The sequence below is a fragment of the Mirounga leonina genome, unplaced genomic scaffold (assembly GCF_011800145.1).
Source record: "Mirounga leonina isolate KUSES-001 unplaced genomic scaffold, KU_Mleo_1.0 Mir_174, whole genome shotgun sequence".
Taxonomy (NCBI): domain Eukaryota; kingdom Metazoa; phylum Chordata; class Mammalia; order Carnivora; family Phocidae; genus Mirounga; species Mirounga leonina.
Window position 1 is genome coordinate 25,310,845 of NW_023270451.1, and position 22,598 is coordinate 25,333,442.

General features: G+C 37.3%; 1 protein-coding gene across 1 annotated transcript in view; it reads right to left on the reverse strand.

The window, feature by feature from the left end:
* COL28A1 (collagen type XXVIII alpha 1 chain) overlaps positions 1–22,598 on the reverse strand; it is a 161,530-nt gene that overhangs the window by 113,265 nt on the left and 25,667 nt on the right. Inside the window, exons 9-13 of the mRNA XM_035020613.1 lie at positions 22,252–22,296; positions 19,605–19,649; positions 18,470–18,523; positions 3,146–3,214; positions 1,971–2,039 (exon numbers count right to left, since the gene is read on the reverse strand). Of these exons, the coding sequence (XP_034876504.1) occupies positions 1,971–2,039; positions 3,146–3,214; positions 18,470–18,523; positions 19,605–19,649; positions 22,252–22,296 (282 nt within the window). The remainder of the gene's footprint in view (positions 1–1,970; positions 2,040–3,145; positions 3,215–18,469; positions 18,524–19,604; positions 19,650–22,251; positions 22,297–22,598) is intronic.

Sequence of the window (22,598 nt, forward strand, 5' to 3'; positions counted from 1 at the left end):
TGGGGGTGCATATATCTTTTCGAGTTAGTGTTTTTATTTTCTTTGAATAAATACCCAGAAGTGGAATGGCTGGATCATATAGTAGTTGTAGTTTTAGTTTTTTGAGGAACCTCCACATTGTTTTCCACAGTGGCTATGCCAAATTACATTTCCACCAACAGTGCATGAGGGTTTCCTTCTCTTCACATCCTCAACACTTGTTATTCTTGTATTTTTGATAATAGCCATTCTAGCAGGTGTGAAGTGATACCTCATTTTGATTTTGATTTTCATTTCCCTGGTAATTGGTGATGTTGAGCATCTTTTCATGTACCAGTTGGCCATCTGTACATCTACTTTGCAAAAATATCTATTCGAGTCTTCTGTCTGTTTTTTGTTATTATTGAGTTGTATGACTTCTTTATATATTTTAGATATTATCAGATATATGATTTGAAAATATTTTCTCCCATTCAGTAGATTGCCTTTGTATTTTGTTGATGGTTTCCTTTGATGTACAGAAGCTTTTTAGTTTGATGTAGTCCCAACTTGCTTATTTTTGCTTTTGTTCCTTTTACTTTGGGTACTCAAAACATCATTGCTAAGACCTATGTCAAGGAGCTTACTGCTTATGTTTTCTTCTAGGAGTTTTATGGTTTCAGGTCTTACATTCAAGACTCAAATCCATTTTGAATTAATTTTTGTGTATGGTATAAGATAGTGGTCCAATTTACCCAACATCATTTTTTTTAAAGATTTTATTTATTTATTTGATAGAGAGAGACAGATAGTGACAGAGATAGCGAGAGAGAGCACAAGCAGGGGGAGAGGCAAAGGGAGAGGGAGAAGCAGGCTCCCTGTGGAGCAGGGAACCCAACGTGGGGCTTGATCGCAGGACTCTGGGATCATGACCTGAGCCGAAGGCAGACGTTTAATGACTGAGCTACCCAGGCACACCTACCCAACACCATTTATTAAAGTAAGACTGTCCTTTCCCTGTTATATATACTTGGCTCCTTTGTTGTAAATTAATTGACCATTTACGTGTGAGTTTATTCCTGGGCTCTCTATTCTGTTCCATTGGTCTATGTGTCTGTTTTTATGCCTATACAATACTGTTTTGATTACTATAGCTTTGTAATATATTTAGAAATCAGAAAGTGTGACGCCTCACCTTTATTCTTCTTTCTCAAGATTGCTTTGGCTATTCAGGATCTTTTATGGTTCCATACAAATTTTAAGGTTGTTTGTTCTGTTTCCATGAAAAATGCCATTGGAATTTTGATAGGAATTGTATAGAATCTGTAGATCGTTTCAGGTAGTATGGACATTTTAACAATATTAATTCTTCTGATCCAACCCAGTTATTTTTATATGTATCTCAGTAAGTAACTTACTGTTCTTTTCTGGGAGAATAATGATTACTTGAAAAGTTAAGAGCATTTCTATACTAGGATAGTCATGTTTTATTCATTTCTTCTCCAGATCTCTTTTGATAGAGACACTTTTTTTTTTCTTCTGCAAAAATAGTAAACTTTAAAGCTACATGAGCTAGAAGCTGCAAATAACACAGGTATTACCTGTCTGCCTTCATCTGTCCTAGCTTTAGTGTATACTCATAAGCTAGGTAATGAGCAACAGCCTTATTCTCAATGATTTTCTCATGGTTCCAGGAAAGTCCTTAGGCCTGAATCCAGTTCTCCTATCTCCTAGGAGATTTTGACACATGAGATCTCTTTCCTTCTTGGACAAGCTGATTAATCTTGTAAGAGATTTCAGTAAGAGAGAGCCAGTTGTACGTATCATGTGTGGGGGGCTCTATTTCAAGTGTTATAAAAAATAACACTTGGATCTGGCCCTTGCATATTTATTGTCTTTTTTATCCCAAAAGATGCAACATGGGCTTAGTTTAGCCATCTAGTCTAACCACAAAGGGCACATAAGAACTATATTTGTCCTTTTTATTCCATCTAGAGTTTCTTGCTACTTACCGGCTGGCCTGGCTCCCCAATGCCAATCGGTCCTGGCGCCCCTGTTCTTCCTTCCTGACCTCTTTCCCCCTAAGAGAAAGAAATAATCAAGTGAAAGTTTGAGTTTTTAAATAAAGAATAAACATAGCACAAGATACTCTGGAGATTTCAACAAAGATATATTCCAAAATAGTCAAGCTTTTCACATTCATAAAGATAAAAAAAAAATTCTGGAGGAGGAAAAATGGCTTAAATTTCAGTGAACAAATTACTCTAAAATGCTCATCATCCCTTCTTGTGTAAGTGCAATACACCACTTTTAACTTTCAGAAGCTATTGTGTGTGTAGCAACTGGCAGGCTGGACTGCATGCAATTCATTTGGGTTATTGAGAGGACCAAGCTAACAATGCTTGTGCCGTTCCCTGCCCCTCTCACCACCATTCTGGAAGGCCACCCTCTCCTTGTCCCCACTCTGTTCCATTTTACCTCTCCTTTCAGTTCTGTTTCACCCTTCATCTCCTTCAGAATCTTTGTCCAATCACTCTGCCAATACAAACTCCACCTTCCCTGGAGTCTCAGTATGCTTATTGTTTCAATTCCATCCATGGTGATACTTGATGACACCAGAATTGCCTGTTTTGTTTAGTCCTGCACCAAAGTCTTATTGTCCCAATGACATAGAAAAGCCATTTAAAATAAGCACTTCTGTTCCATGACATCCTGCATGATGCAGAGCACTCCAGGGTGTTGGGTGTTGCGGTACTTTCTAGTTCCCTACAAACCTTTCTATCAACACTTACCTATTCAGTGTTATGGTCCTTCTGGTTTCTGCCCCTCTCTGCTTCTTTAATGTGAACAGGTGATAGTTTATATGTTAAGATGTTTCCCATCCCGATATCATTTTTGCATGTTAGCATTTAAATTCCATGAAAACTCAACAGAACTAGATGTACATTTACAAAAGTTTGGCAATTGGAGGCAAGAAATATTTTTCATTTCCATCAAATAAAGATACATTGATTATTCTTGTGGTAAGTGCCCCAGTGTCCAAGCACCCACCCGGACTGTAAGTACCTTCTACAGGCAGCCTCCTTGTGTCTAGAGGGCAAAGCTGAGCAGAATTCACATCACAGCTTCCCCAGCCCCTGCAATAAATTCAGTACTCATCAATGAGGAAAAAGACAAGAATTGTTACCTTACTTCCTTGCTGTCCAATACCAGGGGCTCCTGGAGGACCATAAGGACCAGGGGGACCTGGTTCACCCTGGAGGAAGAAACAGTTATGCCTTAGGTCAACTCAACAGTATTTATTGAACAGCTCTTAGATGTAGAGTGATGCAGTAGGAGCTTTGAGGGCAACAGTGAAATCTAGGACATAGTCACTGCCCTCAAAGTGTTTACAATCCAGCTGGAAGGACAACATACATCCGGGGTTGAATTAACCACTGGACGTAGCAGGCACAATATCTAGGGTCCATGAAAATGTTTCCATGTTAATGTTTAAAATCAGAATAAAAAATAATAATAATGAATATATAACAATGTATCCAGTCTGGATTAAATTTGTCTTTATGCCAACTCAGTTGTAATATATAATTTTTAACGTTGTTTTATGGAAAAAGAGGCCCACAAAAACAAAAGTTTTTCGGATCCTGCAGCCCTCACTTGTTTGCTTAACAAATCTTTATTCTGTGCTCCTGACAGACACATTTGTTTCCTACCCAATAACCATTCCCTCTCCTCTTTCCTTCCCTGCTATTAGAACTTTGAACTGCTCATGTCAATGAAAAGCTATTCTTTACACTCAGGGCTGTAGGATGAATTGGTTCAATGCAAGTCTAGAATCTCTTTGCCACTGGTTGGCCCTTTGGCTTAGTTCCAACAAATGAGATATGGGGATGTTATTAGGTGCAAAGAGAAAGCTTTTGCCTCTGCCTCTTCTTTCCTAGTTGGAGATATGATAGCTATCTTGTAACCACAAGGTAACAGTCTCTTAGATGAAAGCCAACCACTGAAGAGGATGATACAGAAAAATATTTTGAAGTGCCCTAGCTCCTGGAAAACCTCACTGAACTTGATCAAACAAAACCTCATTGAGCTACCTACCTTCAAACCTTCTGTTTACTAAACACAAGAATTCTTATGGTGCAAGCCACAATTAATCAAAATGTCCATTACTAGAAGCCAGAAGCATTTTCAGTTAATAGTCTGCTATGTGGCAGGCCCATCCTAGAATTCAAGCATCACAGAACTAAATGAAACTGAGGCACTCAAATTTCTACATTTCACAGGTGAGGAACCAGAGTCCCAAAGAGGGGCCTGCCCAAACTCACACTTCACTATCACCCGCAGGTACACGGCTCTGCAGGTTTCTCAAATTTCCAGTCATGCGGCATATAGGTAGGGGAAAGGAGAGTGGCTATTGATTATAATTTCTTCTTTTTCTTTTCTGTTTACCAAAATACTGTATCTTCATTATAGAAATTTTGCCACATATTGAAAAGCATGCACATAGAGAAAATTTTCAATTAGCAATAATCGCGCCTCGGATAAACCTATTACTAATTTCTGGTGCATTTCCTTCTAGTTCTTTATGTACACACATACCTCTAATTTATGTGAAGGAAGATTTCTGAATACTCTTGTGTTTGAGTTAATGAATCCTTGGTATTTAAAATTTCATCCAGGGACGCCTGGGTGGCTCAGTCAGTTAAGCATCTGCCTTCGGCTCAGGTCATGATCCCAGGGTCCTGGGATCGAGTCCCGCATCAGGCTCCCTGCTCTGCGGGGAGCCTGCTTCTCCCTCTGCCTCTGCCTCTCTCTCTCTCTCTGTCTCTCATGAATAAATAAATAAAATCTTTAAAATAAATAAATAAATAAATGAATAAATAAATAAATAAATAAATAAAATTTCATCCAACTTATAGATTTCTCTCTTCTCTTCATCCTTGTATTAATCAACAGTAAAATGGGACAAGAAGTTGAGACAAACCTTCTCCAGATTGAGTGGAACAAAAGAATTTTCACCAAAGTTAAAGCTCAATTTTCCCTGGAGGCTTGTGATTTTGAAGAGGACTCTTAGTAATGAAAGTAATGTCCTGGGTGCCTGGGTGGCTCAGCTGGTTAAGCGTCTGCCTTCGGCTCAGGTCATGGTCCCGGAGTCCTGGGATCGAGTCCCGCATCGGGCTCCCTGCTCAGCGGGGAGTCTGCTTCTCCCTATGCCCCTCCCCCCTCTCATGCTCTATCTCATTCTCTCTCTCAAATAAATAAATAAAATCTTTAAAAAAAAAAGAAAGTAATGTCCTATTGATATGGTAGGGGCATTACTTTAAGGAAGTCTGTGGACTTTGATCAATTGCAAAGGGGGAAAGAGGGGACAAGAAGAAGGGTCAGAGTCAAATCAGCTCCCTAAAATCATAACAAAGAAAACTTGTCTCAAAATCAGTTAATTGTGAGAGTTTAGGATGCCTTGGCATTTGAGTGGATTGGATCTAAAGGTAACTTCAGTTCATTCTTTTAAGTATAAGTCAATATGGCAGATAAATCAACTTGAATTTTCCCTTTAAAATTCAAAGTTGTACTTATTTTTCTATGTATATTAAATTTTCTGGAGTAGCCCGATAATTGCCCTTCTTATGTGTCACGTGTTCTTGGCCACAGGATTTCTCCACAAATAACATCAGACATAAAGGTTCTCCCAGATGTGAAGCTGTTTTCTTGATCTCAAAGTTTAAGTGCTAGAGAATATTCAGTTTCTTAATTTAGATTCCAAATTTTCACTTCCAAGAAACTTTTCCTTACAACTTTCTGTGCCACAGTCTCGTCAGTTATACTGCGTGTGGGTGATGGTTTCCATCGCTCAGCAAAGGAACACCAAGCACTTACTTTGTGGGCAGTAATGAAGTAAATACAGAGAAGTTTACGACATTGTCCCTAACCTCAAAGGACTAGTTAAAGAGATAAAACACACCATTAAAATAATAATAACATAAGACCCTAAGTTCCTTATTCTATTCATTCCCTGCCCCTTTTATATTATTTAGTTCTGTAATGGATCAGAAGGCTTTTAAATATTATGTTATGTTATATATACATAGTATATATTTGAAGGAGAATTTGAGTTTTGTTTTGTTTTTTTATTTTATTTACTTATTTGACAGAGAGACACAGCGAGAGAGGGAACACTAGCAGGGGGAGTGGGAGAGGGAGAAGCAGGATTCCCGCAGAGCAGGGAGCCCGATGCGGGGCTTGATCCCAGGACCCTGGGATCATGACCTGAGCTGAAGGCAGACGCTTAACAACTGAGCCACCCAGGCACCTCGAGTTTTTTAAGTAGTGGAAGCTCTGCCCTACTTGTACTTTTCTGTATGTTTGATCTAAAACAAACAAGAGCACAGTTGGTAAGAAGGTTTCCTCTAAATGAGGACAAGGAATTGGTTCTCTTATTAACTTGAAATATGTGAATCAGGAAAATCAATAGGAGAAGCAATTGTCTTGCTCTCAAACCCATGAGCTTCCAAAGCAACTGTCTTACCCTTAAATCCATGAGCTTCCTTTAGCTTTGGTCAAGCACCAATAGTCACTGAGCAATTTCTCAATACTGCTTTTTTTAGAGAAGGTACAGCGATCTGAAGGTTATAGAGGGATCACTTTCCCTTACCTCAGCACAGCTCAGTAGTAACATATCTTTACCTTTCAGTTGTTTAAATTTATTTCTAAGGAGCTTAGCATCTCAACATAAGGCCTACAGATCACATTGGCCTACAATTAATGTTTATCCCATTTATATTTCTCTTTTCCCTTTCCTACAAAGATTCCCCAGATGGTAAAGGAAATGGTCTTGATTGTAACATACCATCACTGGGTAAGACAGAACAGGAAGAGAAGAATCAGCACTCTACTCACAATGATTTTTTGGAAGTTCACTAAGGCCACATAGCCCATTATTCCTACCCCAACATTCACCAGGAAGCAAAAGCACACAGAGAGAGGTTGAATGGCCCTAGTGCTACTTGTTATTTCTCTACTTGACTTTCTTTAACCATCAGAGGCATATCCAAAGAGGACTGAGTTAAAGTGGATGGCCCTGGGGGGGTCTGTTTCTCATGACCTCCAAATGAGTGTAAGAATAGGTAGGGACATTGAGGAAGTTAGGAAAACCACCATTTCCTCAGAAATTAAGGATGCCTATGCTATGGGTCTAACATTGAAGGAAACCAATGTCTAATAAAACCTAGTATTTCCAAGCACTGCCCTGACACTTTATATATATTATGTCACTTAATCTTCTAATAATCTTAGGGAATGGGTTTTTTTTTCCCTATTTTATGATGTGGGATGTAATCACCACTTTTTAATCCATTTTTTCAGCATGCACAGAATCAGAAAAAGAAAATGGCTTTTTTTTCATTCAATCTAGTTGAATCCTGGCTCTATAATTTACTAACAGTTTGAGCTTTTGCAAGATCCCCATATGCAAAATGAGGATAATTATATCTACCTTGCAGGGCTGCTGAGAGGATGCAAGATATTGTCTATAAAACATCTAAGTCACAAGTAGTCACATGATAGCTGTTTAATATGTGTAGATTCAATTGTTATTCACCAGACTTTCATTGAGCACCACCCTGGCACTGAGTACCCAGTTACATAATTATAGACATAAACCAGATTACACCTGCACTTTGTAGACACTTACAATCTGGCTGGAGAGATAAGTGAATATAAAAGAAAATACAAGCATGTGAATTAGCTATAATAAAGATATTAAGAGAGGTTGTATGATTCAGATGCAGAAATGTTTGATTCTACCTTAAGGAACTGGAAAAGTTTCATATAGTAGAGGAGATATTTGCTCTGAACAAAGAAAGTAGAAATCATATCTAATCTGGTAGAAAAGAAGAGGAACAAAAGCTCAGGAAAAGGAAAGAGTATGAAGCATAAAATGATGTGAAAATTTCTGGGGACAATAAGCAGCTCTGTGGGCTCAAGTGGACAAGAATAAGGCGACAATAGAGTCACTGTCTAGAGCAGCACCATCCACTAGAAATATACAATGAGCCACATATGTAATTTTAAATTTTCTAGTAGCCACATTAAGAAAGTAATAACATATTTTACTTAACTCAATATATCTAAAATATTATCATTTCAATATATAATATAAAAATCTTATTAATGATTTTATTATTTAACACATGTCTTTGAAATCCTATGTGTATTTAACAATTATAGCACATCTCCATTTAGACTAGCCACATTTCAAGGGCTCAGTAATCACATGTGGCTACTGTATTGAACAGTGTTTGAGGAGGCCAGAGGCTTAGGTCAGAACCATGGAGAGTACCAACAATTAAGTGGGGTGGGAGTAGAAGAACACACAAATGTCTTGTGGGGAGTTGAGGAAGGCAGTGGCTGAGAAAAAGAAATGGGAACTCCCAAAAATAGTGTGATAGAAGTCAGGAAAGAGAATTTCAAAAGGAACTCATCATCTCCAAAGACAAACTCCTACTCTCCCCCTCACAGACCTGATCATCTTCCAGCATTCTCTGTTTCAGGGAAGAGCACCACAATCCCTCCATGAGTCAAGACAGAAGAAGGAGTCATTCTTGACACCTCTCACTCCCTTACCCACCATGTGTAATGCATCGCCACCACTTTTCCATATGTCTTCTAAATCTCTTTCAAATCCATCTACCTTTTTATTCCTCTACTATGCCTCTTCAGTCTACCTCAAATTAATATCACCTCTTGTTTAGACAACAAAGTCTTTGTTACTGTACACACATCCATTGTAGCACACTTTAATTTATTCCCCCACTGCCGCCAGCACAATCTTTTAATTTTAGTTTGATTTTATTTAAAAAAAATTTTTTTAAAGATTTTATTTATTTATTTGAGAGAGAGAGAGAGATCGCAAGAGAGAGAGCCCGAGCAGCGGGGAGAGGGAAAAGCAGGCTCCCCTCCTGAGCAGGCAGCCCAATGTGGACCTCAATCCCAGGACCGTTAGATAGAGCCCGACATGGGGTTTGATCCCAGGACCTTGAGATCATGCCTGAGATGAAGGCAGATGCTTAAACAACTGAGCCACCCAGGCACCCCTTAATTTTAGTTTTAATTTTAATCTGAGTGAAACCATTCAAGGCCCTTCCCTTTGTGCCAAGTGGAAAGACAGAGCTTCTTAAAAGACCTGTGAGCCCCTGCATGGTGTGGTCCCATGGGCTTTCCAGTCCCTTCTGAAACTAGTTGCTTCTTCATTCGCCACCCTAGCAGCATTGGCCTTTGTTCAGTTCCTTGTACTTGCCAGGCTCCCTTCTGCTGCAGGATCTTAGCACATGCTATTCTATCTATATGGGATGTTCTTACCTCCCTTTTTTCCTGGTCAACCCTTATTCATCCTTCAAATCTTACTTTAAGCAGCACGGCTTCAGAGAATGCTTCTCTGATCAGGTTAAATTCCTATCCTAGACATACTGATAGCACCATTTTCTTCTTTTTCTCAGTATTCATTATAACTTTGTATTTAGTTAATATGTCTTCCCCTAGATTGTGGGGAGGATGCCATGTGACTTTGCTCAGCTTTGCACTGTCAATGCTTAGCTAATTGATAACATTCACTCAACCATCCAGGCAGCAAACATTTACCAAGCAGCAACTTCGGAGCAGGTGCCAAGCTAGCTGCTGGAGGAAACAGGAAACAAAACAGGTCTTAGCTAGGGGGAGTTGAGAATCTGGAAATGCTCCTTTGGAGTTCCATCTGATTTAGTTAGGTTTTCAACCAAGAGCAGTTATATATAAATTACATAGTGATATCAAATACCTATTATACACAGTTTCTCCTGCAAACTTACCCAGATAAAATTAAACTTTTTTTTTTCAGCTGAAGGAATAATGAATTCCCAATAGATGGCCCAAGATTACACTGTATGGGAAGTTCAGCTGGAGAAACACAACATGCCTTATTCCTGGCACCAGCTCTAACCAAAGTCAACATCTTTCCTTGCCCTAAGATAACAAATAATGAATGGTTGTCCAAGACTCTGAATTTTTTGAGGGCAGAAATTTACCTTTTCTTGAATAATATGATTATGAACAATTTAATCATACTTTGGGGTCTTAACATTAGAAAAGACATTTTAGCAACTTCTTTTTTTTATCACTTCCCAAATAAGTATAGCATCAACTTTAATATCTTAAGTCTTCTGACAAATATTCTCATACTTTCAAAATGGAGGAAAATGGTGGATGATCGTGCTGCTTAAAATAAGATTTGAAGGATAGGTGCAGAATGATTCAAGTAGGGCCAAGATACAGTCTTAGCTGAAACTCAATGCAGTGATGACTTCAGACAAAGATTTGGGAGAAAAGTCAAGAAAGGTACTTTTTTAGGGGGGAGGGGAGAAAGAAGCCGGTGTTGGGAGGCAGGAAACTAACATCTATCAAATACTTGCTAAATCAAGCTCTATTTTTAGTACCTAATTTCTCTTGTTTCAGAGAAATGTTATAAGTGGCTTATTTTAGAAAACATTTCAGCCTAGACTTTTTCTACATTATAAAAAAGAGTTGTCAAAATACTTAGCTGCTTAATTATTATCAACACATATGGCACTTACTATGATTAACTCATATAATCTTCAAAACAACTCTTAAGAGGAGGGTACTATTAACCCATTACATGAATGAGAAAACTGAGGCCTAGGGAGGATAAGTAACTTGCCCAAATCACAGAACTAATACAATATAGGGCTGGCTTTGAACCCCAGCTGTCTGGTTTTAGAGCCACTGCCCTAACCACCGTGCCAGACTGCCTCTTGAGACTTTTCAGTTCTTTTCTTGAATGAGTTCAAAAATCACTTGATCGTAGACTAAATTCCTATCTTTGTTATAGGATGAAAACACAAAAGTCAAATAGTTAGAATCTACCCACTGTGGAAGATCCACCATATGAAGACAAAGGAGATCTCTAAAATAAAATGCAAGCCGAAAGAAAATATACTTTTACAAGCCAATTCACATGTCATTTCAGGCATTTAAGTCTACCTGGATCAGTGTTGTCACTAAATTAGTGGTAAGGATAATGTAAATTATAATCGTCAATACTGTGATCACATAATCTTGGTCTACATATTAAATCAGTTACTAACCAACTGCACTGAGTTTTAAACCATCATTATTTCAAATCTCCAACTGCAATCTGTTTTGAATACCATCTACTTGGGTAAGAGAAAAGACCATAAATCCACCTATTTACGCTTTCCAAAGAAGAAAAAAACTCCATAATAACAAAAAATCAGTGAACATGTAGTGAAAATTGTAGTATTATACCAGATTTTAGTAACGCAACTCATTTTCTTGATTGTTATTAGGTTAAACCACATGAAGTTGATAATATTTTAACCCGTAAAAATGACATTCATATGGCCAACCTACCAGGAAAGTCATACTTCATCATATTTAATGAAATCTAAGGAATTGTATGTCATTATCCCTAAAAGGAAGGACTGCTTAGCAGCCCATCAGGAGAGCTTTTAAGAATCTCAGCTCTGGTCGACACTCCTTGGACTTTTACCACAATAAAAAAGCCTTACCCTTGGAATAAACTTAATATTCCCTGTTGTGATGCTATTGCAATTTACTTGAATTGGGGATATTGATGGGATTTTTTTTTTTTTTTTAATTCTGACATCCCTCCGAAGACCCTGCAGTAACTGATTCAGTTCCATTTTAGTGCCCAGCTTGACCAGGCGTGTGGGTTAGACTCAGCACCTTTACATTAGCAGCATTTTGGGGTTTCTTGATTCATCAGAGTTTTTACCTTGGCAGTCTTTGCTCACGTGTGCGCACATGCTTGCATGCACACACACACACAGTCTACCCCTCCTGCTGAGAACCATATGCATCAGAGATTTGGGAATGAAAATCATCTGCCTTGAAGCCATTGGCTGACATCCCACATGTTCTGGCAGCCACTTCAAGTTGTCACTATCAGTTGTCTCTTGTCAAATGAGTTAATAAGCTCATTTAGAGTCCTGGTGGGCAGATGTGCATGTAGGTCAAAGCCCTCTCCACAACAATTGCTGGATTACTCATGATTTTTTCCCTTTAATTAAGCCCAGGACAGAAATAACATTTAAACTTTGACATCTCTGAAGAGAAAACATTCACATAGTTTGGCAGCTTGGCTCCAATCTTCATTCAACCGATATTTATAATTAAAATTGTAAAGGGATTCTTCCCTTTACACCACTATCCACTGAGCAGTCACAACCTTGTTCAAAGTTGTTAGCTGCCCTGGAAACCAGAAGGCCCATCATTGGTTTGGGACCGTTGGAAAAGCTGACACGTTCAAGTACCCTGACTTAAAATGCTTTACGTGAAGCAAAAAATAGTCATTCTGTTAAGAGAGCTGTGAACTTAAAAAACTTTTCTCTTTGATTAATTATTCCACCCTAGGAATTGTTGATGTCTAGGTATGTTTCCCCCAGTTTGCTTCCCATCAAGTTATAAGGAATTATACCCTATTTCAAATCATGATTTTTTTTACAGTTGAAAGCAACATCATGATGTCAGGAGATTGTTAGGTTTTTGAATTGTGTGAGAGCTGAAATAAAACTACACAGCATGCTTGTTTGAGGAGGAAGTTTAAAATTCTTCATAGTTGTTTGTATGTGTGGTGTTGAATTATTTCCAAACCATAACTGAAATATCAGATACGTTTAGTAAGTTGACCTTCTAAAGCTGCTAAGCTAATGTTGAGTCGAATCAAGTATTTAATGAACAAAACAAGAATGTATTTTTAAAACTACTAAATCTTCGTTAATGATGATTCTGTTCCAGCAAAAATAGTGAAATTATAGAAAACATAAGACTCTAAGTTGTATATTTGAAACTGTAAAAAAAAAAAAAAGTCCCAAGTCTTCTTGCCTCTCTTAGAAAAAAGTGGAAGTACAGGGGCACCTGGGTGTCTCAGTCTGTTAAGCATCTGCCTTCGGCTCAGGTCATGATCCCGGGGTCCTGGGGTCGAGCCCCATGTCGGGCTCCCTGCTCAGTGGGGAGTCTGTTTTTCCCTCTCCCTCTGCCCTTGTCTGTCTTTAAAATAAATAAATAAAATCTTTTTTTTTTAAGTGGAAGTATAAGAACACATTAGATTATTAAATGCACAAGAAGCTTTTGATGGGTTATGTCAACACTGTCCTGTTTCCCTTTATTATCCCAATATCCTGGAAGAATGGTCAGAATTACTGGCTATTGTATCCTTCTCCTTTGTCACGTCCCCAATCTCTCTATCAGAACTGCTCCCTTAAAGATTTCCAATAACTTCAAAGTTGACAAAAAAATAAATGACTCTTTTAGGCTCTTGCCTGTTTGACTTCTCTACAGTAGGATACTGTCAACAACTCATTCCATTTAAATACTCATCCATCCATTCATTCAACAAATACTTCTTTGTTGCATATAATAATTTTTTCTCTCAGACGTGACAGTGGTGCTCCTGACCCATTGTCACTGGATCTTCTGCCTTGGATTTTCTTTTTTAAACAGTGAAGGACCTGCCCATATTTGTCCAATTCTCTTACCAATTGTTCATAGCTGAAACAAGGCTAGCAATGTTTAAAGGTATAATGCATGGAAGCTAACAGGAAACTACCAGCTACCAAAAATCTGTGCATGGGCTTTCGCAGTAGCTATTACAAAGGTTACAACAGCCCTCTTTTTAAAATCGACCTCTTTTCATAGGGCATTTTGAAGAAAACAGGATGTTTTGTAGAGGTGTTTACTAAGTTTCAACTTTAGGATTTGTACATTTAGTTCTTATTTACTTGACTTCTTCCAAAGAATACCAGCTACTTGAAAAATACATACTGTGCTTGGAAATCTCAAGAAATGAGATGAAACCTTGACAGAGTTGGAGAAGGAGGAATAGGGTGTCCAAGAATCATGGTGTGGTGCAGAACCATGGAGTGGTTTAACTATTTAATTTGCCCTCACTCCTCTTGAAGCATGGGTTCCATTTCTTCATGGATGCGAGGTCCTTTGTTCATTTTGGATGGATGGGTTAATGCTTGATTCACTGGAGATTATTTACCCTCACCATATCTATTTATTAAACTAGACAAGACTGGTGCTATCTCTCTGTGGGTTTGTTTTTGGTTTTGGTTTTTTTTACATCTCAGAAGTAAAAGTGAGTTAAGACAAAGTCTCATATATAAAAGGACTTTGAGTTTCTCACACTTGTGTGTAGTACAAGAAGAAAAATCTTAGGGGAAAAAAACCCTGTAGGAAATATATGAATGTCCTGGAGTAAAACAATGGAAGAGGTTATGAGAAGCGAGGTAATTCATCCATTAAGATGAGTTAATATAGAATATAATATCATGGTCTTTTTAATTGTTGGAGGATTAACATGTGGTACTTTGACTTGGGAAAGCATATCAGGGCTATTTCCTAGTGCTCTTTGGCCCTAGCACGAAAGCTCTTGTACTAGGATACTCCATGTAACAAGCTATTTTCTGCTCATGCCATAGTGAGCATGCCCTCCTCCCAGGAGCACAAAGAGGGTCTTGGAAAGAGCTGATGTGCATGAGATTTGAGAAGAAATACCCTTCCAAAATAACCTCAGAAAGACATCAAGAAATGGCAAAAATTACCTAATGTGGGTTTGGCACACCCAGCATTCTACTGTGTTTATTTGTACAAAACTAATTTTGTAACTTGTTCTCTGTGATTTGAAAGCCCTGCCAATCTTGAGCCATTTTTTCTAGTTATGAGAGGGCCCATTCTAGGACCAGATGGGATTGTAACTGAACCATCACAATAACCCTTGGAAGTCAGTGTAGGGCTCTTAGGTACTCAATTTTTACTCAGATAGAGCACCGTGCTCTCTCCAGGGTTATAGCATTTTCCATTTGGTCCCAGGGATAAGGCCCTTGTATGATTATGATGCTAATTGGTTTTAGAGACTGATGGGATGTTCTTCTTATGAATGTCACTGCATGACCTTCATATATGGGGGAGGCTGAAGTGGCCTCAGAGCCACAACTTCATTCTGAGAAACATCTATATTTTGTTTCTAAGACAACTAGGTCATTCAGGGCAAAATAGGAGCTACTTTACATGTGGAAAATATTAATGACAGAAATGATTTGTGAAGCTGGGCTGGCATCACATTTTTCCTTGATTTATCACATGTTATTTTTTTCCTTTTGTTCTTTGACCACCTTTCTGCAAACGCTTTGATGAAGAAAATCAAACTACTAGAGCAAGAGAATGGGACTGTAGCTCATGAGAGAAACCATTCATAAATTCAAAGACATAGACAGGCCCCATCTAGAAACTCTTATGGAATCTTTACAAATGTTACAAGTCTAAAGGTTTCTGGATGAAGATTTCCTAAGAAACAAAATATTTGAAAATGCACATTACTGGTTTCTTTTTCCCATGCAATTCCCATCCTTCTCTTCCTGCATTTTCAGATGAACATTATAACCAAATAGAAATGCACTTCTCAACAGACTGTTGTTTCCAGCCAGAGTACAAGAGAAGGGGGACAGATGTAATTTCCATACTGTCCAAAAGAAATGCATTTATCTCAGGTCAACTACTCAGGAAATTCAGCAATATTCCTAAGGAGATAAATATACTATGGTGGTTAAGAGCAGACTGGCTGGGTTTGAATCCTGGCTCTATCCCTTACTAACTATACAAACTTGAACCCATTGCTTAACCTCTCTTTCCTTGAGTAGCCTAATCTGTATCTTGGGGTTAAGACTAGATCATGCCTCAAAAGGTGGTATTATGTCAAGTGAGTATTTAGAACTATATATCTGTATATAATAAATACACAATAAATGTTATTGATTATTATAGAAGTTTCAAAATAAATAATCCTCCCTGTGCTCATTAGAAAATACAGAATTACTAGGTCTGAGGGAATTTTTTGCACAATTTGCAATAGCAATTTCTTAAAAACATTTTATAATAAAATGGTAATGTATGAAAAGAAATATCATTATAAACATATTATTTCCAGATTGAGGAAAAAAGAGTATACTAAGTCTTCAAGATGTAGAATTACATTCTGAGACCCAAGATGAAATCATTCTTGGAAACCTGGCTTTTAAGATGATATACTAATAAATGTATAAAATTTTAAAAATTTTAATGATCAATGCGATATGCATCTCTGGTTGACAGATCCAAAGAGAGGTAGAAATTAATAATAGTCTTGAAGTACAAGTCAAGAGACTACTAAATTTGTGAACTTAAACCAGAAATATTACTAGAAGGAAAAAGAAAAACCCACTCCCACTTCATTTGCTCCCAGCAACCCAGAACATTTTCTAGAAATTGACATCTTTCAATTCAGTGAGCTTTGTGTATTCACCTGGCAGTGAATTTTGTGATTAAAACCCAAGTGGTAATTTTATATTATGTATCCTTTACCATAATTTTTTTTAAGGTTTTGTTTGTTTATTTTATTTGGGGGGGGTGGGGCGGAAGGAAAGAATCCCAAGCAGACTCCATGCTGAATGTGGAGCCCTACTGGGGCTCAATCTGACGACTCTGAGATCATGACCTGAGCTGAAACCAAGAGTTGGACACTTAACCAACTGAGCCACCCTGGTAGCCCCTTAACCACAATTAAAAAAAAAATTTTTTTAAAGAGGACCTTGGAAAATTCATGAAAAGTATTCAAATACTTAGGATGATGTGAAAGTCAAGCATGAAATGTTATTACCTCAGAAAATTGTAACTTCCCCTAAACACTCAACTATATTTATTCTAAGATTTAATGCACTGTTGGAATTAAAAGCTAAATTTTGTTTAAATAACCTTCTGTTGGGTGCCTGGGTGGCTCAGTCATTTAAGTGTCTGCCTTCAGCTCAGGTCATGATCTCAGGGTCCTGGGATCGAGCACAAAATTGGGCTCTCTGCTCAGCAGGGAGTCTGATTCTCCCTCTCCCTCTCTGTGCTTTCTCTAACTCTGGATCTCAAATAAAAAGAAAATCTTAAAAATAAATAAATACATACATACATACATAAGTTTATGTTAAAAAAAAAAACTAAATAGTAATTGTATGAGACATGAATAGAAGTGAGCAAATGATGGCACCTTTTGATGGACTGCCACTAACCATCTCCCAAAGCTACCTGCCCTGCTCCCAGCCCTCCATGGGTACTCTCCAAAGCTGATGAGTCTCCCTGTGCCTCTGTCTCAGGCAAGCTATGTGATTTCCAGATTTCACTTCTCATTTTCCAAAATGAAAACTTTGGGCCAGTATGATCTCTAACATCCCTGGCAGCTCAAACATTCTATAATTCTATCATTGTTGCAAACTCCAACCCCGATACCTGATTTTAAGCCTCTTTTTCACAAACACGAAAATTATCATCTTAGGTAACCAAAGAATCCTAGAAAAAAGCGTGGACTGTCAAAATATTTTTTTTTCTCGCTTCAGGATCTTATCCACAGCCAAAGCAATTTTATAAAAACTTCTACTCAGTATTCAAGAGATACATTTCTCTTCCCCAGAGAAAATTAATCATAGGCAAGGACTGGAAAAGGCAGTTTCCCCAGATGAAGCTTAAGCACACTCCCGCTGAGAAGCTCATTCTATTTTAATTTGCCAATTAAAAGTGGCCTGGGAAATCATATTGTCGTTATCTCGTTAAAAATACTATACTTGTCACTCTCTTTCCTCTCTCTGGAAAAAGAAGACTCACATAGCCCAACTGCTCCCCACAGCTTCGATTTGATAGACCCCTTAAAGGACTGGCTTTATCTAGGGTCCATTGGGGATGGCACCTTCTGCTGTTCTTGCTACCACAAATCCCACAGATCTCCAGTCACTAATGACACTATTTATGGGATATTTACCATATCCATGATATTTACTAAGCATTGAGAAGAGTTTAAAAGGTACTAAAAAGCTTGTTTTCAGCAAATTAATGGCCACCCTCATTAGAAAACAGAGCCTTATAACCAGGTCTTTTAAAATATCCCAGCTATAGCATCTTTGGGTTCTATTTGGTTCTTATTCAACCCCTCCTGCTGTCTTGCTTGGTTATCCGTGGAATAACATTACAAGCATGGTACTGATGGTTGAGATTACTCCCCTGTAATGATTTTTAAAAGCTTGATTTTTATTGGTATGACAGTTACACATTTCCTTCTTTTATAAGCTATATATTGAGTTGACATCACATATGGGGAAATACAGTGATTTGTTACTACTTTTCAGTTTCTAGTGAATCCTAAAATGACTAAAGAGCAGGAGTAAGAAGGAAATACTGCAAAGATTCTGAATAATGGCTCGTATTTAATAATGTGCCTTTGAATAATATAATAATATAATATAATATTATAATAATAATAATGTAATAATAAATGATAAAGCTATGTATTGCCAAATTTACATCCTCAAAGAGTCCACTGACTTCTGCTTAATAAAAACACACATCACTATAGCTCACTAGGGGAAAGGCACTCTGCCTATCTTTTATCAAAGGGTATGATTACCTTATTGCCTTGATATCCCTTCGGGCCTGGATCCCCTGGAGGTCCACTAATGCCCTGCTCCAAGGTGAAAATCAAGAATTAGTTCCCTACACAAAAGGCCAACCAAGAATGAATCGTCCATTATGGTCCCTAGAGATGCTGAGTTTAGAAGTCAGATTATATATCTCGGACTTACGTTAGGGTTACATGTGACTGAGAAATGGAATGAGATAAAATTGCTCATGTCAAATAGGCAGCTTCTAAAATAGTACTTAAGCTGAGAGCAAACATTTATTCATGAGGTGTTTGCTTTCGAAGCCTGTGTTTCCAAACTTACGCCTGTGCTGGATGCCCTTTGTGAAAAATTTTGAATGAACAACAATTTTTTTTTTAATATCTAAGTCATTTGTAACTGAAAGTTGGAGCTTCTAATGACCCCGTGATAACCAGAGTTACTGCCCTGCCCCAATACAATTCTAGGCCAAAGCAAAGGAGTTGATGGTTAACTAGATGCTGTCTAGGAAATCTTGGGTCAGGTTATAATTTTCAGTAGGCTTTCTGAAATACTGAAATTAACTCCTCATATACACACACCCTCCCCCCATGAAAACTTTAGAGTAGGCGAGTCCCCAGGCTGGGGAAAAAAACTGATCTAAATTATTTTTTGAAATCCATGGAGTATGCTTAATGTAAATGCCTTAAGGAATTATTCCATGTTATCGAGCATTAAGTACTTATAATGATGGAACAATACAAATACTGTAATTTAGATAAAATGCATAGTTCTTCCAACTACATTATAGTAGCAAAACAAAAATAGTTACATCTTCTTTGTAATTGCTTTAGATTTATCTGTCTTCCTACACCAGAATTTTTAAACTTTTATCCCTCTACTAAGTAAACTCACCTGCCGGTACCTATCTTTGGAGAGCCTGAATTAGTTACTCAAAATATTAGGGCGGTGATTAAACTTGGTTGCACATTGCAATCACCTGGGAATCTTTAAAAGTACCGATGCCTGGCTTCACTCCTTAGACATTCTGATTGAATTGGCAGAGAGCAAATGGGCACAGTGGGTTTTAAGAGCTTCCTAGGTGATTCTAATCCTATTATTTTAATCTAATCTAATCAGACAGATTTGGTTTAGCCTCCTTACCTGAAGTCCTCTGGGTCCCTTTGGTCCATGTGGTCCTAAGGATCCCTGTGGAATAAAATTAATGGTAAGTTGCTCTAAATACCCATCTTCAGATGCAATGATTTTAGGTGAGAAGAAGGGAATGTGTTCTCAGTAATGGCTAATCTTCCCAGGTTATCCAAACAGCAAAGCCAACGGATGCATTATTAACAAAATGATCCTAGTTAATAAGCCAACTTGAGGTCAAATTTTCCTTTAGTAAACTCCATGAAAACACCATTTTAGATGTAAGTCCTTCACCTGTATATTGAAATTTTGATCAGAGTAAAGAATTTATTTCTTAAGATTCTTCAGAAAGCAGTACACTTAGTGTAATATTGTTTCTTTCCAACAAGGCAAAATCAGTTCAATTGACAATTTAGTGATTTTCCACGATGTCTAGATCACTTTTGCCCATCATCAAGACACACAACTTGACAAAATAGTGTTTATACTCAACCCTCTTTTAATAGAAAAAATATTTTAATATGTTCCATAAGTAGGAAACCCTTTAAAATTTATTTTTATGAGAATATAATATAGTCTAGTCTCTCTCACATTTTCCTTTTTTTTCTTACCAAAATACAACCTGTTCATAACAGACATACCTTAGCAATTATAGAAAAAAGCAAAAAAACAGGGAAAAAAATCACACAGAAGCAACTGCTATTAACATTTTAGGCCTATGCAATAATTATATTTCTTTAAATAATTTGAAAAATAAATAAATAAATAATTTGATTAAAGGGCATATACAACTTTGTGCCCTTCTTATCTGGTCTTCCATTGTATCAAAAATATTTTTCCATGTCATTAAAAACTCTTAGTAAATGGAATAATATTCAAGAATATGAATCTATCATACTTTATTTCCCTAGTACTGACATTTAAATTATTTCTGATGATTACTCTTTTAAACAGTATTATAAAGAACATCTTTGTGTATAAATCATGTCCTGCTTCTGATGGACTCCTAAAGATGGTGTTCTGGAAGAGGATGACAGACAGAGACGATGAGCACATCCAAGGCTCTCTCACTCTCTTTTGTGGCTCACACCATACATTGAAAGAAAAAGCAAAACTTCCCTTCATAGAGTTTGTTCAGATTTCCATTCCTACTCCCTGAGTAGAGAGAGTGCATCTTCACCTTACAGACTCCGCATCAATGCTGAGTATTATATATTGTCTCAGTGTTTGCTAATTTGACAAGTGAAATAATATTTTAATATGTTAATTTCACTTATCTGACTGCTAATACATTTGGATTTTTTTTTCTTTTATTAGCCATTTATATTCCCTCTCTTGTGTCTCTTCATGTTCTTTGTATGTTTGACTTATAAACTTATATGAACTCTTCCTGTCAAGGACACTATATTTCATTGACTCTAGACATGCATTTTTTTTTTCAGATTTTTACATCTCTGACACTAAGATATGTCTTACAGTCAATTGCATCTTCTGTTTATAATTGGCAGCACTTTTTCTTTTTTTTTTTGGCACAGAAAATAATAGGGCATTTAACAATCCCTGACATCTTAGTCAATGAAATATGATATTAACTCTTCGTCAGCCATTTTCATTTCAAATAGTTTTCACAGTTACTGTTTAACTTTTCATTTTTGTTCTTCTGTGTCCCTCCTTTTGTATTTTCAAGTCCGTGCCCGTCTCCCATTTTCAATTATCCTCCAGGCAGAATCTATTCATTACTACAGTTTCATTTTGCCCAGAGATAATTACCAAGCCTACATTTTTCAGATCCACCTGGACTTTAACTCCACAGTACTTTAAACGCTTTCACAAAATCTCAAGCTATTTAAAATGCTTAGTTACATAGGCAGGTGTCATTATCTTATTCTCTGCTTTTCACCTTTTGCCTGTTTTGTTTTTTTTTTTCCTTAGCTCTCTCCCATAATTAAAATACAGATATGGAAAGAGTTGAGATCTTGGTAGCATGCTGTTAATAGTTCTTAAATATACTGAAAACTATTTTTACTCTGTACGTTTTTGGATCCTTTGTCATTAGGCTTCAAACGTACTCTCTGTATATTTCTGGTCCATTAAGGAACTCCTTAACATATTTAATGTTGTCTCCAGTTTAAATACTTTATTCATATTTATTTTTTAGCGAAAGGTAAATACCTACCCAATTGCCTGTGGCTTGCTGCAATTTCAAAATTTCGAACCCCTGTCTCTGCCTAGTTCTGCCACATTACTCATAATTATTTTGTTAACTTATCCCATAGAGTTCTTCACTCTATTTTGGAAAGTGCTTGCTGTCAGTGTTTACATCTGAAAACAAAAATTCCATTTTTACCTGATTGGAGCTTGAGTTGACTTTGAGGGTTAAATTATTCTTTTTGCCATAACATTCTGTAGGCCTGGCCTCAAAGGTTAGGGTGCCACAAAGCAAGATCTTAAAGGTCCATAGGAAAGGCATGTGGGGGCTCCATTAACTAAAGTTAGGTATGGCTTTGTTTTCTGCTTCATGTTTTACAGATGTGAAAATGGAGCCAATAACTTCCCAACTGCAGTAGTGTGAGCCAGGTAATGCATCCCAGGAATTTCCTCTTCAGGAAACTCAGCCCCAAAGGGATCACAGCTGTTAACATTTTAAAAACGTGTTCCTTACTTTGTCACCTTTTATTCCTGGTTTGCCACATTCTCCACTTTCCCCCTGAAAAATAAATAAATGAAATAAATAAGAAGGCATTTGCTGTTATTCGGGGTTAGGATTCTTAAAAAAGATTTCTTATGACATAAGCAACCTGATGGGTTATACACAAGTTTATTTGGGCATTGCATTCTGAAAAATTTTATCCATGAGTCATCCTTAACAAAATCAAATCCGCGACACCACCTAGTGAGGCCTAACATTATTGAGAGGTAGATGAAATTAAAAGGAAAGAAACAAAGGTTTACTGAGCATCTACCATATGCTTTTTGTGTGTGTGATTTACTTGAATCCATATCACGGCT